This window comes from Embiotoca jacksoni, unplaced genomic scaffold, assembly GCF_022577435.1.
Source record: "Embiotoca jacksoni isolate LCO1_2020_lvr unplaced genomic scaffold, fEmbJac1.0.p SCAF_4, whole genome shotgun sequence".
In the NCBI taxonomy this organism is placed as follows: Eukaryota; Metazoa; Chordata; class Actinopteri; family Embiotocidae; genus Embiotoca; species Embiotoca jacksoni.
Window position 1 is genome coordinate 17775001 of NW_027185392.1, and position 15580 is coordinate 17790580.

General features: G+C 44.8%; 3 protein-coding genes across 3 annotated transcripts in view; all 3 read right to left on the reverse strand.

The window, feature by feature from the left end:
• Positions 1–2346, reverse strand: part of ptcd1 (pentatricopeptide repeat domain 1) — a 5871-nt gene extending 3525 nt beyond the window's left edge. The window contains exons 1-4 of the mRNA XM_069167993.1: positions 1694–2346; positions 1475–1615; positions 515–733; positions 321–422 (exon numbers count right to left, since the gene is read on the reverse strand). Coding sequence (XP_069024094.1) covers positions 321–422; positions 515–733; positions 1475–1615; positions 1694–2167 — 936 coding nt within the window. The 5' untranslated portion in view covers positions 2168–2346. The remainder of the gene's footprint in view (positions 1–320; positions 423–514; positions 734–1474; positions 1616–1693) is intronic.
• Positions 2347–3011: 665 nt separating this feature from the next.
• On the reverse strand, positions 3012–8743 carry fbxl18 (F-box and leucine-rich repeat protein 18). Its single transcript, XM_069168197.1, has 7 exons — positions 8639–8743; positions 6993–7190; positions 6492–6841; positions 5431–5566; positions 4274–5343; positions 3631–3849; positions 3012–3555 (listed from the first exon to the last, which is right to left on the reverse strand). Exons 1-7 carry the CDS (start codon positions 8657–8659, stop codon positions 3399–3401), a joined length of 2151 nt encoding a protein of 716 aa, XP_069024298.1. The 5' UTR covers positions 8660–8743; the 3' UTR covers positions 3012–3398.
• A 1690-nt stretch (positions 8744–10433) lies between these two features.
• actb1 (actin, beta 1) lies at positions 10434–14277 on the reverse strand. The gene is made up of 7 exons (XM_069166798.1): positions 14170–14277; positions 13042–13167; positions 12697–12936; positions 11930–12176; positions 11646–11837; positions 11369–11550; positions 10434–11107 (listed from the first exon to the last, which is right to left on the reverse strand). The coding sequence occupies exons 2-7, from the start codon at positions 13162–13164 to the stop codon at positions 10964–10966; spliced, it is 1128 nt and encodes a 375-aa protein (XP_069022899.1). The 5' UTR covers positions 13165–13167; positions 14170–14277; the 3' UTR covers positions 10434–10963.
• Positions 14278–15580: the final 1303 nt, after the last annotated feature.

Genomic DNA, 15580 nt, shown 5'->3' on the forward strand with positions numbered 1-15580 from the left:
GAGACGGTCTTTCAAAGTTCGGTGAACTGTGGGTGGTGGGGCCATAGATGGTTTCTTAAATTTGTGGAAATAGCACCATAAACCTTCACCTTTCTGCCCCTCCAAGTTACCGGCCTCTCCCATTTCATTTGGTTTAAAATCAAAATGTGTGGAGGTGTTTTGCTTCGCAACTGAATTTACGATGTTTATGTCAATAGATGCTCACAGAAATATGGTCGGTCAAATAGTGGAACTTAAGTGACTCGAGATAAACAGGTGGTGGACGATGTGCCAATAAAAAATAGCAGATGGGGGACATGCCTCTAAAATTGGGTATCTACCTGTAACGCCATTCTGAATCCTGTTTCTTTGTCCTTCAAGCAGCCCATCAGCAGGTAGTGAAACGTCTCCTGAGTCACAGCGTGTCCATTCTGCAGCATCTCCTACAAACACACACAAACCATATGATTAGACAAACCACAGTTCGGTGAACAAACCTCCCTTAAACTCGTGCAGATGTGGGAATGCGTCGTACCCTGAGCGTGTGAATACAGGCCTGAAGGTGATTGGTCACGGCGTGAGTCTTGAGAAGAGCGTGATACGTGATGGTGCTGAGGGCGTGGTTCTTGCGACGGAGCTCTTGCTCCAACTTCAGTGCCTGATGAAGACCGGCTTGTTTTGAGGGCGACTCGGCGCAGGCGTTGAACAGCGCAGTGTAGGTCGCATCTGTGGCATGAAGACCTCGCTTCTTCATCTGGAAGGAACGCACGATAAGTAGTGAGAAGGTCTGTGGTCGCAAGTTCAGGTCTGTCTGTGAGCTGCGACTTAAATCTGGACTGTTACTGAAATATGGATATTGATACTGATTTGACTGGATTTCCCTTCTATGGGAAACTGATGTGATCAACTGGTTCATCATTTCGGATCTTTGCAGAGTTAAAGTAAAATAAGTATTAATTAAGCACCAATGATATGAGCTTTTTAAATGATCTGATCAGATGAGCAAATGAGCATGTCCATTTCATTACCCTCCATTTTGGTTTGTTATTGTTCTACTTGCGCGAGCAATGTAATTACTATAGCAACCAATGTAATTACTATAGCAACCAATGTCTTTAATACGTTTCGATAGCAGACAACATCCTGCCAGTTGCAGAAGCCATGCAGTAACGTACGGTGCTCGTCGGTGTAGTTTGTGCTTCTGATGAATTGTATTGTATAATGAGAGGTGTTTCTATGTCGTCTCTTGTCCTGAACATTCTTGGTTAGGACACATTATATATAATATTAGAGACATTTATCAATAGAGCACAGCCTCCAAAATGACCAAAAAAAAGTTGCATCACCTCTTTAAAATATTCAACCTTGAACAGTATGACCTTCATAAAGGCAGTATGTATTGCAGGACTATTGTAGGAGACTGCATTATTCCTTAAGCACGGCGTATTTAAGAAACTGACAACTGATTAAACGCATGCAAGTCAGATATCCTTACGTCATTGTAGAGTTGGAAGGCCTTTTTGAGTTGTCCAGCTCGACCACAGCCTCCTACCAGCACCGAGAAGTTGTACTCCTCCGGCTGCAGCCTCTCTCCCTGCAGCATGTCTCTGCTGAACAGGTCCAAAGCCTCTTGCAGCTGAAAGGACAACACACGGCCATGAACACACCAAGAAAGAAAACAGGAACGAGAAGAAAACAGCCCAACAGCACGAACCTTGTTCTCTCTGATCAGCTTCTTGCACTGTAAGAAGTACCAGTACGGTGTATTACTCCTCCCGGGCCTCCTGCGGGGTTGACCCGGACCCTCTTCTCCTTCCTCCTCGTCCTCCCGGTGTCGCAGGTCCTTGAGGTCCGGGCTGCTTTTCCAGAACAACCTCCTGGAGGCTATGTCGGCGGACAGCGAGCCGAAGTTCTCCCGGTGAGGTACGACCGATCTGGGGTCCGGAGGGTCCGCGTCCCCTCTGGAGGAGTCGGACAGGGACGCAGAGCCTGTCGTCAGTCCCGCGGGCGGCTGCCAGGGACTCGGCGTGAGGAGCCGAGACGACCGGGGTCGGGACAAATCCTGTCCCCCCGTCAGGGACAGCGTTTTTGGTGACTTCTTAGCCGTTGCTGATAGGGACAACCTGGCAACGGGGACAGACCATTTCCTCCCGTTTCGCACGCACGAACAGGCGACGGACGGAAACATACTGGGCGGGTTTCTCTTACTAATTAAAAGCTAAATGAACATGTCGCATTCTTCCTCTACTTGGCAGCAAACTAAACCATTGGTCAAACTTACATGGCTGACTGTGTCGCTCCTCGCACGTCGAGTTCAACCACGATGTTTCAACCACACCAACTACTCCAGACCTAAATAGTAGATGTAAAGCTGTCATTATAAAGCGCCTTGTTTTGGTGTTTTGTGTCCTCGGGCAGAATTAACAAAAACACGAACCAGGTTAAAAGTTATCATTATTTATTACTGGGTCACATTAATAGTTTAAAAAAGCTTCATCTACTCAAATTAGGCTGTCGTACTTCGATCCACTTCATCGGTGATAGATTAGTGCGCCTGCGCACAAAAGACTTCCCATATCTCGACATCGCCCCCAACTGGTCATTTTTTGGTATTTTTTTTTTTCTGGGGTGAAATAATAAGCAAGAGATAAAAACAAAAAAAAAGTATCTGAAGACTGATCTGTTTCATTTTCTAACAAACTGTCAGACTTCTGGGATTCATGTTGTAATAACAGTAATGTGTGTGTGTGTGTGTGTCTTCAGACCAGGTTTATCTGATATCATCCAGCTTATTATACCCTCAAAACATTCAGAAATGATTTTACTCATTGATTTGTTTGTCACTTTCACTTAAATCTCTAATGTCAGTTTACAAGCTGTTTAAAGTGTCTACTTACATTAATTAATGGTCAGCCAAGCTAATGCGATACTACACTAACAGTGGGTTACTGCTTCATATTTGTTATAAAATATTTAAAACATGACTGTTTCATGAATGGAAAAATGGTATACAGACAAAAATGTTGAATAACTTAAGAGTTTATTGTGACATCATTTGATTCATGGCCTCAGGTACAAAGTTTTAGTACAAATACATCCAATAACTTATTATTTTGGCACTTACTTTCCAAGTAACAGAGTGGTGTAATACATGATTTGTGATCGAGAGGCTGCAATTGAGGTCCCAGTTGCACTACATGTCAAATATCCTGGAACAATAAATTAATAGAGCCCGAAAGAGTAAAATCCCCTTTGAGGTCCATTATTACTGTGTAATGCAAATGTAGACAATCATGGTTGATGGTTGTTGATGCAACACAAAGATGACAGTTTATTTATTCATTTTATTTCCTGCAGGAAAAAAAAAGCTGAGCACCTGAGCTGCTGAGCACCAATCAAACTGAAGCTTTCGGGTGATGTCACAATGGTGATAAATGTGGTGGTTGAGCCACGTGGCTCTGAAACAATGTTATTCGATCCAGCAGCGTTGGTGGGATATTTCTGATGACTGAAGGCAGATCTTCATGTTGTAACGGATAGATGACCACGCTGAGAGCCGGGCGCGCCGCTGAAAATCTAACCGAGAGAAAAGAGAGGTGAAATGTTTGAGCTGTCACTCCCTGCTTCAAACACACAGTCACAATCACTGACCTTTCCAGCAGAGCTTTCTGCAGTGTCCGACAAGCCACCAAGGTGCCGCCCATGAACATGTGGCACATGAGCACATGGCAGCATCGCTCCATGAAGGCTTCTGTGGCCGAGGGGTCAAAGGTGCCGCTGCGCGAGATGAGGCAGACGCGCTGCAGACGAGAGCAGCAGGACAGAGCCTCAAAGAACGACGTATTGGCATTCAGGTAGGGCTGCTCTAACCTAAAGAAACAAACACACAATGTTCACTGAATAAAGACAACATGCTGAACAAAAACGTGAACTTGTTTCAGGAATTTGAATCAGAATAACTGGTGTAATACACTTTAAATTGTAGTAAGCTTAGGATAAAAAAAAAAAAAAACCTGATATAATAAATACAATATAGAGAGGATTACAGCAGCTCTTTTAATTCTTAGTTAAAAAAAGAAAAAGAAAATCTATATTACTGATATACAAAGAGAGTTATTGTAGGATTTAATGGTTCAGCTCTGAGAAAACTTGATATTACAATTCACTAATGAAATAATAAATTAAAAAAAGACAATAATAACAAATGTTTTAATTGAAAATAGGATAATATTGATTGTATCTAATAGTGGTGATTCCTGCACTAAATGAAGGGTACATAAAGTAATTTTCTAACCTGAGTTCCAGCAGCTGTGTGCAGTGCTTCAGTGTTTCCAGCAAGGCAGGGGTGTAGTTCATGGTCTTCAGGGATCCCAGATTGCCGAGGGACAACACTCTGAGGTCTCTGCAATGCCTGGCCAGCTGTACCAGTCCTGTCCCCCTGAGGACCCCGGGAAGTCCAGCCAGAGTCAGACGACGCAATCGAGGCAAAGCCTCGAGAGCTGCTAAGTGCGCGTCACCGACCCCTCGCGCCCAAGCACACATTCCACGAGGCTCCACGCTGGCACGAGTGCAAGACTCAAGCCGAGGCAGCGCAGAAGCAAAACCTGGACCAATGAGCTCGAAGGTCTCTAAAACACGGCAGCCGGCTAGGAGCAGAGCGAGCCCTGAGGTGCTGTCCTCTGACGGAGAAGACGCCGAGTCAGGCGTGTAATTCTGGAGCCCCACACGGGGCACTTTCTTTAACCCTCGGAACAGCGGAGAGGGAGGCGTGTTGTGTGCCGAGATGTGATCCGTGTTTAAGCCATCTGACAGAGCGCAGGCCGGCAGAGTGAGGGAGCGCAGGTGACTCAGTTTGGCCAAGCTGGCACACAGGTGTGTTCCCCCATCCAGCCCAGGAGAGTTTTCATGATGGTAATGTGTGTGCATAAGGTTGAGGTGTGCAATGTTGGAACAGCCATCTGCCAGCTGGCTCATCGTCCCAGCGACCAGGTGATCATCCACACTACTGCACACCGCGTGGTTGATCCCGCTGAGGTTCAGGCTGGTCAGCTGAGTGCTGTCCCTGACCCCTCCATCCAGCAGCGACTGGAACACCTGGGGCCACAACGCCGGGCAGCGGCTAAAGCTCAGGTGCTTGGGGCTGTTCCCGTCCAGAGCTCGTCTGAGTGACAGAGAATCCAGCCAGGAGCGAGGCAGCTGCAGGGCCACCAGGTCACCTCGCTGACCCAAACTCTGAGCCAGCGAGGAAGCAGCGGGCCAGTGAGCCGGGTTCGGGCCAGGAATTGAAACGAGGAAAACACGGAGACGCTTCGGAACGTGAACGCTGAACACGGCCAGGTAGAGAAGGAGCAAGGTCTGGTTTACCTGAAGACATCGATACACAATGGATATTACAGACACATGGAGAAAGGTTTCATAGACAGTACAGAACAGATGCTGTAACAAACTCACCTCTCCTGGAGCCAGCCTGGCAGTGAACTCCTCTAGTTGCTGGTAATGTGGCACACTGCTCTGACCAACCATCAGCTGACAGCTAACACCGACACCCTCACTGGTCACATCCGGGATGTCAAACTGCAGCATCAGCCTGCAGTACAAAGACACAGAGACACACACTGAGCGCAGTATCAGTAAAAAAATGGCAATATTCTGACTTGGTGACGTAACATTACTGCAGAAATACCCTGAAATATTGTGATATTTTACAGGCACGTCGCCCTCCTGATGCACAACGTTTAGTTGAGAAGTGCCACTAGTGTAGTGTTGGTAAACTCTACCAGTTGACCAAAAGCATCGAGGGGCTGTGCACACCTGGCATTATCAATCCGTCGCAGTGTGATCGGATCACAAGTGGCCAGCTTTAAGCCGTCTGTTCCCATGTGGCACTATCGTGCGTCTCGAGTGACCGCTTGTGATCGGATATCCCTTCCCAGCTTTGTACGCAACACCACAAAACTATGCGAGTAAATAAGCACAAGAACACGATGTGAAACACGAGGAGAGTGAGTTCAAGCAACAGGGATCAAAAGGAGAACCATCTTTGCTCTTTGTGTTACATATTTATGACGTATTTCACATTTGTACATGTCTGAACACTCAGGTTTGAGAGATAGCTGGAATCTGGTCTGATGCAATCACTTGTCAATTAGCGTAAAAAAACATGTACAAGTTTGTTCCTTTGTGCAAATAGTAATGTGCTCTGATGTGAGTGATACATTCAGACTGACTAAACTCTGGTTTAATATTTTGCACAGTTGCCAACTTTATAATTTGCAGGACAAGTGCGACATCTGATCCTGAAACATTGCAGAAGCAGGTAAAGCATTGAACCTTTGGACTTTTGGCCATAGTGGTGTCATTGCTCTCAGGATGTTGATAACTCAACAGATATTTTTTAATGCGCTCCATACTTTGGTTTATGACTTTGGAATGTTTATGGACACTACACAGGGTCAAAATGCCAAATAGGGGTAATTCTGGAGACCGATCTCATAAATCTGACACATTCTTACTTGCGGAGTTGGGCGCAGCGCGGCACGACACCGTAACTCGGCGTCAGCAGCGTCTGTCTGAGCTCTAACAGCCGGCTCAGCGAATCCACCGCTTTTGAACTGAGCTGAGAAGAGTTGAAATCTGCCGTCACATCAAAAGCAAGCGATGTGAGCAGAGAGAAGGAGGAGAGGAGACGGGACAGACGGAGGGAAGTGAGGTGGCAGCCGGTGACATCGAGGCACGTCACCCCTCTGCAGCGTGCGAGATGCTCCATGGTAGAACCAGACAGCCAGTAGCAGCCGTTCAGGCTGAGAGACTGCACCTGATTGGCCAGCTGCATCAGGGTATACTGAATCGATGAATCGCCAGCCTGCCGGGAAGAAAAGACACATTTCCTTTAATGTTTTCATCTGTTTAAAAACAACACATTTCCTACTGTGTTCTTTAAATACATGGAAAGAGTTCCACGATCTTCAATCAAAAAAAAAAAAAAAAAAAAAAAATCCTAAAACATGCTTTACCAGATACTCCTCAGACAGGCTGACGTTCGTGAGCAGGGTCTTGTCATGGCACAGTGTGTGCAACTTGTGGCAGACGTTTGCCACGTTCATCAGCAGGTCACACACTGGAACATGGCGGAGGATGCACAGCAGGATCTCATCGGACAAATCCGACATCCCCACGCAGGTAGAAGACATGGCGTCCTCGTCGCGTACAGCCTGAGACAGACAATCAACGGTGTCACAGTTGTGCGCTTTGCAACCATCTGTGCATTCACTCAGCATTTGGAAAAAAAAATCACCAAGCTATCTAGTAGCAATTTCTAATTGTTGGTGTTTTGTCATTAAGGTCCTGGAAATAGAAAAGATTCCTGTTGTGTTCAGCAGGCACGATTGTTTCTGTTCTTTCTGTCAGGTACTGAGACACCTGAGAGAAAGGCCCCAACGGGTTTCTCTAACTAACACCCTCTCCAACTGCCTTGTCCTGAACACTGTCGTCCCATCGGTAAGTGTTTCAGCTCCTCTCTTGTTCTCCATATATACAAAAGAGGCCAAATACAACAGAAAAGATCTGTCACTTATAAAGAAAAATGCTAACAGCCATTCCTACTATCAGCATATCGGCCGCCTTGCTATCTGGTCTGATGGCTGAGTTTTTTGTTTTTACCCTGATGTCAGTATTACCAAGGCGCTGAGTTTGCGAGTAGGCAGCATAAGGCCCCTCTTCAAGCCTGTTGTTATGAAAAGGCAGGAAGTGATCAGTCCTTTGGAATATTCGGGGACAATCAATGACAATAAATGTACCTTTCAGACCAATGCAGACTACATTCACAAAAAGGCTAATTGAGGAGGTTCAAATGCCAGCAAAAGCACACACAATGATCTGCTGCACCTCTCACCTGTTTAACCTAACTGAGAGGTTAGTTACAGGAACAAGGTGCTCAACCAGGCCAGCAAGATCATCGCAAATTGCAACTCAAGGACAAGTGTGCAAGTGTGCAAGAATTAATTAGTGCTGTGGCTTTTATGAACAGACATATTAAATACCTCTGCCCCAATAACCCATGAACACTGCTGACGATCTACTTGATGTATTTCTATGTATTTTAACTCCTCTTTACTGTCTGGTTGCTTTACACAGCAAATGTCAACTTAATGGACAATTATGTTGTAATTATCTTCTGAATTTTTCAGGATTTGGCAAAAACAAGGCGTCGCTTTATTGCTATTTTTTTTCTTCATGATTTCACGATTCATTTACTAACTGTAACTGAAGCATTATTTATTGCAAACTCCGCCAGTAGCAGTGCAGCAAAGGTACTAAGACGTGATAACACGAGCTACGATGCTACAGGTTATACTGCTAAATTAAAAAAAAAAAAACAACAACAACAAAAAACGCTGTTTTTAAAAGATTTAACATCAACAATCAGTTTTACAACAAGCGAAAACACCTGTGTGGCTTCAACTAATGTGCGTTCAGTTAACTTGGAGAAAAGAAAACACCAAAAAGAAAGAAAAGAAAAGAAACGGTCGTTGAGCCGACCCAACTCGGCTGAGATGGTCGACCGAACATTGGGCGGAACCTCGTCTCAACCTGAGGTAAGTTCACCGGCACCGCCAACAAACTGGAACCGCGTGTGCTTGAGGTTTGTCAGTCCGCCCACCTGTTCAATCTGCCGGTCCATGTCCTCCGATGTCACACTCGTGTTCAGCGGGATTTTAGACGTTCATCCACCCCAACAGCAATTCATCTTCCCGTGAGCCTGCTCGTTACGCCGAACCACGTCTAACCGTTGGCTGAACGGATCGTATTTCCTGCTGCACGCGTCGGAAGTATTTCAGCGACGGACATACTTCCTGTCGGTCCGAGTTTAAAAAAAAAAAGTAGTTAGCACGTTTTTAAACGACACCAAAAAAATAAAAACACAGGAGATATTATATTATTTTATTTTAAATCACAGTAAAGAGCTGGAGGGATTTATGCGTAGTAGTAAAGTAATGTTTCCAGTAGTTACGAATTTGATTTGGGTGGTATTTACTTGAACAAATACAGTGGTATTGCATTTTGTTTCATTTTGTGAATATGTATGTAGTAGTCTGTATTGTTTACGTATTCTGACAGAAAAATTTACAAATCGGCATTTAGCACACCAGCAAAGAGCTACAAACTACATTTGTAGTTTTGCAATACACTATTATCATCCTATCTTGATTAAAAGGTAAAATCCATTTTTAAAAAATAGCCTAAATATTTTTCTATATGTGGAGACATTTGTTAAAGAATTAATATATTTGTCAAACTAATAAAGACTTGATATAGTGGTGATGACGGAAAAAGTTTTACATTTATCAAATGTTCATAAAACCTGGATTAAATCCATTACTGAGAAATAAACTGAACAGTGTATAACACAAGTGTTACAACAAATTGTATCAAAGTTTACTAACAGGGGAAGCTGTATTGTAAAAGAATATCTATAGTATATTACCAAACAGTGTGTCATTCAAAACATAGATAATTGTAAACTTTCACTAGTGGAGTTGAGTCAGTGTGATCTGTTGTTTTAAGATTTACAATCAGACTGGATATCCAATGTACTGTAACTAATCCTTTCTTTAAAAAAAAAAAGAAGAAGTTATTAATGCTAATGAATAATTAGTAAGGCTAATGAATAATTGATTCTCAAATTGAATTAAATTAGTTGTCCACATGATGGCGCTATAAAAAGTTTTATTGAAGTGATACTCCACCTAAAATCTGTCTGTAGAGTTCAATCATTCCTGACCTAAAGGCTTGTGGTGGCTGTAAAGAGCTCATACCTTTACTCCTTATAGCAGTCAGGTTGAATTTTGCCAATTAATGTTTTCCAACATTGACATGTGGTCAGACATCAATTAAACCATCGTAAAACCAACTAAAGAGACTCACTGGTGAATTAGTGGAGTGCTTGTAGTTCAATGACGTGATTGAATCTTTGCAGCTGATATTTAAATGCACCATTTGATTCATCCTTTGCATTTTGCAGTGCTGTGCATTTCTGGTCTTTGTATGGTCTTGCCTTGTTGACAGCAGCATTTGACCCAGCATGATAGTCAAAGCACAGGCGTTGGTACAAACAATGGCTCCATTCTATTCAAATATCCCAGCAAGTCAGAACAAAAGTGAGCAGGCAGCAACACAAACTAAAATGGAAGTCAGTCAAAAATATAATTTACATGTCAAAGCTCCTTACATGGAGGAGGCCTACGGATAGGGTTGCATGTTAAAAAAAAAAAGAAAACAAAAAAGAAATAAACTTGACATTAATGGTCCCGCTTTTAAATTTCAGTGTAAAACATCAAGTGTCCAGCCTCCATTAAACCGAGTACAGTTAGATGCAACATGATTTGAGGGTAATGAAAAACAAGTTTTGGGATTTAGGTGGCAAAATAAATGAAGACCAAGTAGTTAGACTGGAGTCTCAGACATGTGCGCTTTTATTGGGTTGTTGTGTACACCAGAGGCTTGAAGCCCCGCACAAACCTTCATACACCTCAATACAAGGTAACAGCTTTGTCTTTTGCATGATGACTAAAACAAACTCGACCAAGTATCGTTTAAGGCTGAAAGTACAAAAACAAAACAAGGTTTCAGATTACATAATTTACATATTAAGCAATACTACAGATCTGTTAGGCAGCGAGCCCATCAGAGAATAAACCTTCATAGAGGCAAATAAGGTGGTGAACAAAGACATCTGGAATGACCTACACAAACACGACAATGGACATCATGTTCCTCACACATTCACACCGCCTGGGACACTCTGTACTTCCTGCAGAGTTTCTCCCCATCAGGGGGCATGGTGCCATAGCCAAAGTGATGAGGGGAAATGGGAAGAGGTGTTGTGGGCTCAGCATACACCAGTGTGGTGGTGTAGGCATGTATACAGAGCCAGTCGTTTGGGTTTGTAGCAGTGTGTGTTTTGGGGTGGGGACCGACAGTCTGTTTAGAAGCACTTCCTGTGGACAATGCTGGGGCCAGACTCATCGTACTCCTGCTTGCTGATCCACATCTGCTGGAAGGTGGACAGGGAAGCCAGGATGGAGCCGCCGATCCATACAGAGTACTTCCTCTCTGGGGGAGCAATGATCTGCAGGGGGGCAAGATGAAAAGGTCATCAATACTGAGGCCAATCTACATTTATTGGCAGACACACAAAAAGCATGCAAATACTTCCCCAGTTAAGATAATGGGATGCTATAGGACAAGCAGTAGACACTTAATACTGCAATAAACATGTTTGTCCACCGAGAGGCAGCAGAGGTAAAGCTCTTTCTGGAACACATTTGCATCAGTGCCATCAGTGCCTCAGGGGGGGGGGATGAGTGGGAAAGAGAGCGAAGCGTTTTACCTTAATCTTCATGGTGGTGGGTGCCAGGGCAGTGATTTCCTTCTGCATACGGTCAGCGATGCCTGGGTACATGGTGGTACCTCCGGACAGCACAGTGTTGGCGTACAGGTCCTTACGGATGTCCACGTCACACTTCATGATGCTGTTAAATGTAGTTTCGTGGATACCGCAAGACTCCATACCTGTGAAAAGGTGTAAAGTTAAAAGTTAAAGCCATGTCAGCCAATCGAGAGCAGATTTCACCCTCACAGTTGATGGTTTCACTGATGTAACTTACCAAGGAAAGAGGGCTGGAAGAGAGCCTCAGGGCAACGGAACCTCTCATTTCCGATGGTGATGACCTGTCCGTCAGGCAGCTCGTAGCTCTTCTCCAGGGATGAAGAGGAGGCTGCAGTTCCCATTTCTTGCTCAAAGTCCAGTGCAACGTAGCACAGCTTCTCCTTAATGTCACGCACAATCTCACGCTCAGCTGTTGGATGAGAAGGAGATATTTTTATTGTCCATTTTACCGGTTTCCCTGCAGCTTCAAACAGCAGCTTGTTTGGAAGTCACTGCGCTCACCTGTGGTGGTGAAGCTGTAACCCCTCTCAGTCAGGATTTTCATGAGGTAGTCTGTCAGGTCCCTGCCAGCCAGGTCCAACCTGAGGATGGCGTGGGGCAGAGCATAGCCCTCGTAGATGGGCACTGTGTGAGTCACACCATCACCGGAGTCCATGACGATACCAGTGGTACGACCGGAGGCGTACAGGGACAACACAGCCTGGATGGCCACATACATGGCGGGGGTGTTGAAGGTCTCAAACATGATCTGGAGGAGAGAGAGATGACAGATGAGTCAGTGGGTCAAAGTGACCTAAAGTATGCTAGCATGGGTTAGTACAGTCATAAGGCAAAACGACACCACACTAAAACCAGTCATTAAATATAAACTTTAGTTTTGTTACATTCACTGTACAACCTGCTACCATTATCTGTTGCATGCATGCAGACACCAGTGTAGTTAAATGCTTGTCATCTAGTTTACTAAATTTAATTAAAAAAACCAAAAAAGAAACAGCAGTGACCATGCTGCAGCTAGTCATTCCTGACACATCACTGTGCAGAGAGATAGAAACCTGAAGCATCCGCAGAGATGAAAAGATCAGCTCAAGGCAGAGGAAACCTGGATGTTCAAGGAGCAGGAGGAAATGGACAGATTGAGGAGGAGGAGGAGGAGAAGGGCCTTAGCAGCAACACAGTTTCCTGTTTGTGAGCCCTGCAGGTGTGCCAAGTAGGTCTCCTGACTTAGGAGGAGGGGAGAATTGTTCAGAGCATCAGCCCTCGTTTACCTGGGTCATCTTTTCCCTGTTGGCCTTGGGGTTGAGGGGGGCCTCTGTGAGCAGGACTGGGTGCTCCTCAGGGGCAACTCGCAGCTCATTGTAGAAGGTGTGATGCCAGATCTTCTCCATGTCATCCCAGTTGGTCACGATACCGTGCTCAATGGGGTACTTGAGGGTCAGGATACCCCTTTTGCTCTGTGCCTCATCACCAACATAGCTGTCTTTCTGGCCCATACCAACCATTACTCCCTAGGAAGACAGAGAGGAGCGTGATTACAAATTTAAATCAAAACTACTCAAAATTGCGTGCTAACCCAAGTGTACGATTTATATAGCATTATGGAGAAACCGTACCTGATGCCTGGGGCGTCCAACAATGGAGGGGAACACGGCACGTGGAGCATCATCTCCTGCAAAGCCAGCTTTGCACATACCGGATCCGTTGTCCACAACCAGGGCGGCGATTTCGTCTTCCATTTTCTGTACAGAAAGGGAGGGGGACGCATGTTTAAAACTGTCAACGGCGTGCGTGTACATCTGGCAAACATCAACTGGGTTAAAGCCCTGTCATTATAGAGACCGGACGCTGGATGTCGCAGTGGCGCAGGTTGCGGTCCAAATCCAGAGCTGAGAAAACAAAGGCAGTTTCTCCCTCGGTCTGGCCATGGCCATATAAGGCAAAAGTGAGAGCAGCTTAGAGACGGCGGACAGACCGGCCCGGAAGCCGCTCCGTGTGTCGTTAAACCTCAATAGACAGACAGACAGCCACTCCCTTCACCGGGATCATCGCAGTTGCACTAACCACACGCACGCCGCCAACATAGACCACCAAGACGGGTTTTCACAGTCAAAGTGAATGAACTTCCATCATCCCTGTCATCAGGTGTTAAAGAGACAACTTCGGACGTTCACAAGCTGGAACTTCATTATGTCAATCGACTTCATAAGCTGTAATGTCACGGCGACATTTTCAGTACTTTAACCCAGTCTGCCTGCAATTTCAGTAAATTCCTTTAACTTTAAAAAAAAAAAAAAAACCGGTCTAATCTGCAGTTATCTGTCCGTGCGTGAAACCGGAGACAGCGGAGCCGCAGACCATGTCGAAGCGGATGATTACATGTAAGCGAGAAGGTCAAGCTTTTTTTTTTTAAACGCAGTCTGATTTGTTACATCGATGAAGTGCTGACAGCACGGAGCAGCAGGGTTATTTCACACCGTCCGAGGTCTCTACGACATGTCAACACCTTCCCGCGAAACGTCACTGACAAGCATATCCCTCAAACTGCACACAACATTTACACCGTGCATTTCTAATGATCGCCTGCGCTTGAGAGGAAAACCTCACATTATAACTTCAGCAGCGGGATAAAACATGCCTGCTGGCTAAAATATAAAGTGCACAAATTTGGAATCAATGCATTTAAATACGTGGCAAAAAAAAAACAAAAAAAAACTTGCATCTTCATTCGGCGGTTGTCTTACCTGTGTTAGGGAGGGTTATCGGCTTACGAGGACTGTGACTGAGAGCTACACTCCGGTAGGGTTTAGTGTCTGAACCTGACTGCAATGGAGGCCGAGAAATTGCAGGGTTTTATCGGAGCTGGTGCTGCATCCCCTTTCCATAAAAGGAGAACTTTCCGCACGGCGCCCTCTGATTGGTTGTGCCGTGTCCACTGGGTGTGGCGCATGCAGATAACCGCGCTGCACTCTGGCATAACAGGGGGGGGTACAAGCAGCACTGAAACTAACCTATATATTTTCAAACTTATCAATATGCAATAAAACTTATATGTACATTTATTTTATCTCGTCATTATTATCACAATTGCTGTGAATGTGATGATGGTAAACAAACATGATGCACAAGTGGGCAACACATCTTAGAACTAATGCTGCAAAACACAGCATGGGTCTGAAGTATAAAACAAGCTGAAACATGTGCTTTTATGAATTTAGTATTGTCACACAGGGCAGGAGTAAATGTTAATGTAATTCAGTCAACATTATGATAGTTTCAGTCCTTGGCATCCCCCACATTGGGTAGGGGCCCTTTACATATCCTGACTACTGCGCTATCTTTGTGCATTGGAAAACAAAGACAGTTACATAGACATAACTCATTGAATTCAAATGTAGAGGGAATGCAGCAGAGCTGGATTGCACTAATGCTTTTGTAGTGAAGCAAAACTTTCTCACTGATACTGGTTAGAGGTGCCAGCCAGGACATGGGGTGCTAACAACCTCAGGGTCACTGACAGCCGCCTGCCCTGGCATACCAGTCACTCTCTCTCTCTCTCTCTCACACACACACACACACACACACACACACACACACACACACACACACACACACACACACACACACACACACACACACACACACACACACACACACACACACACACATGCAGAGCAGGGTGACAGCGATACATGTGATGAAGCTGAAGTATGCTTACGGCAAACACTCAGGAGACTGTAAATCTCTTATCTCTCATCACCTCCCTGGTGATGTGTAGGCTTGTTTTATCTTGCTTGCCTTAATGACACATAATTAACAGTTCTGTAATATCCAGAACATATCCATATTTGGTGTCAGTGAAACTGAGGCCTGCAATTAATTTATTATTCAGGGTCATGACTCACTCTGCATGCACACACCTGTCCCAGGTATTCATCCACCTTAAATTTGTATGCCTCTCTAAACTGAAACGCTTCTTTATTTTCATGATGGAAATCCTCATGCAAAGCTCATCTTATTAGTTGACCAGAGGCTAAGTGGGTGGGTGGGTCGGGGTGCTGTTTTAACTCAATAAGGGCACCGGACAAAGACTCATAAACTTACAGTAGGAATTCTCACTGGCTCTACGTGTTCCTAATAAGGATATATGGGAGC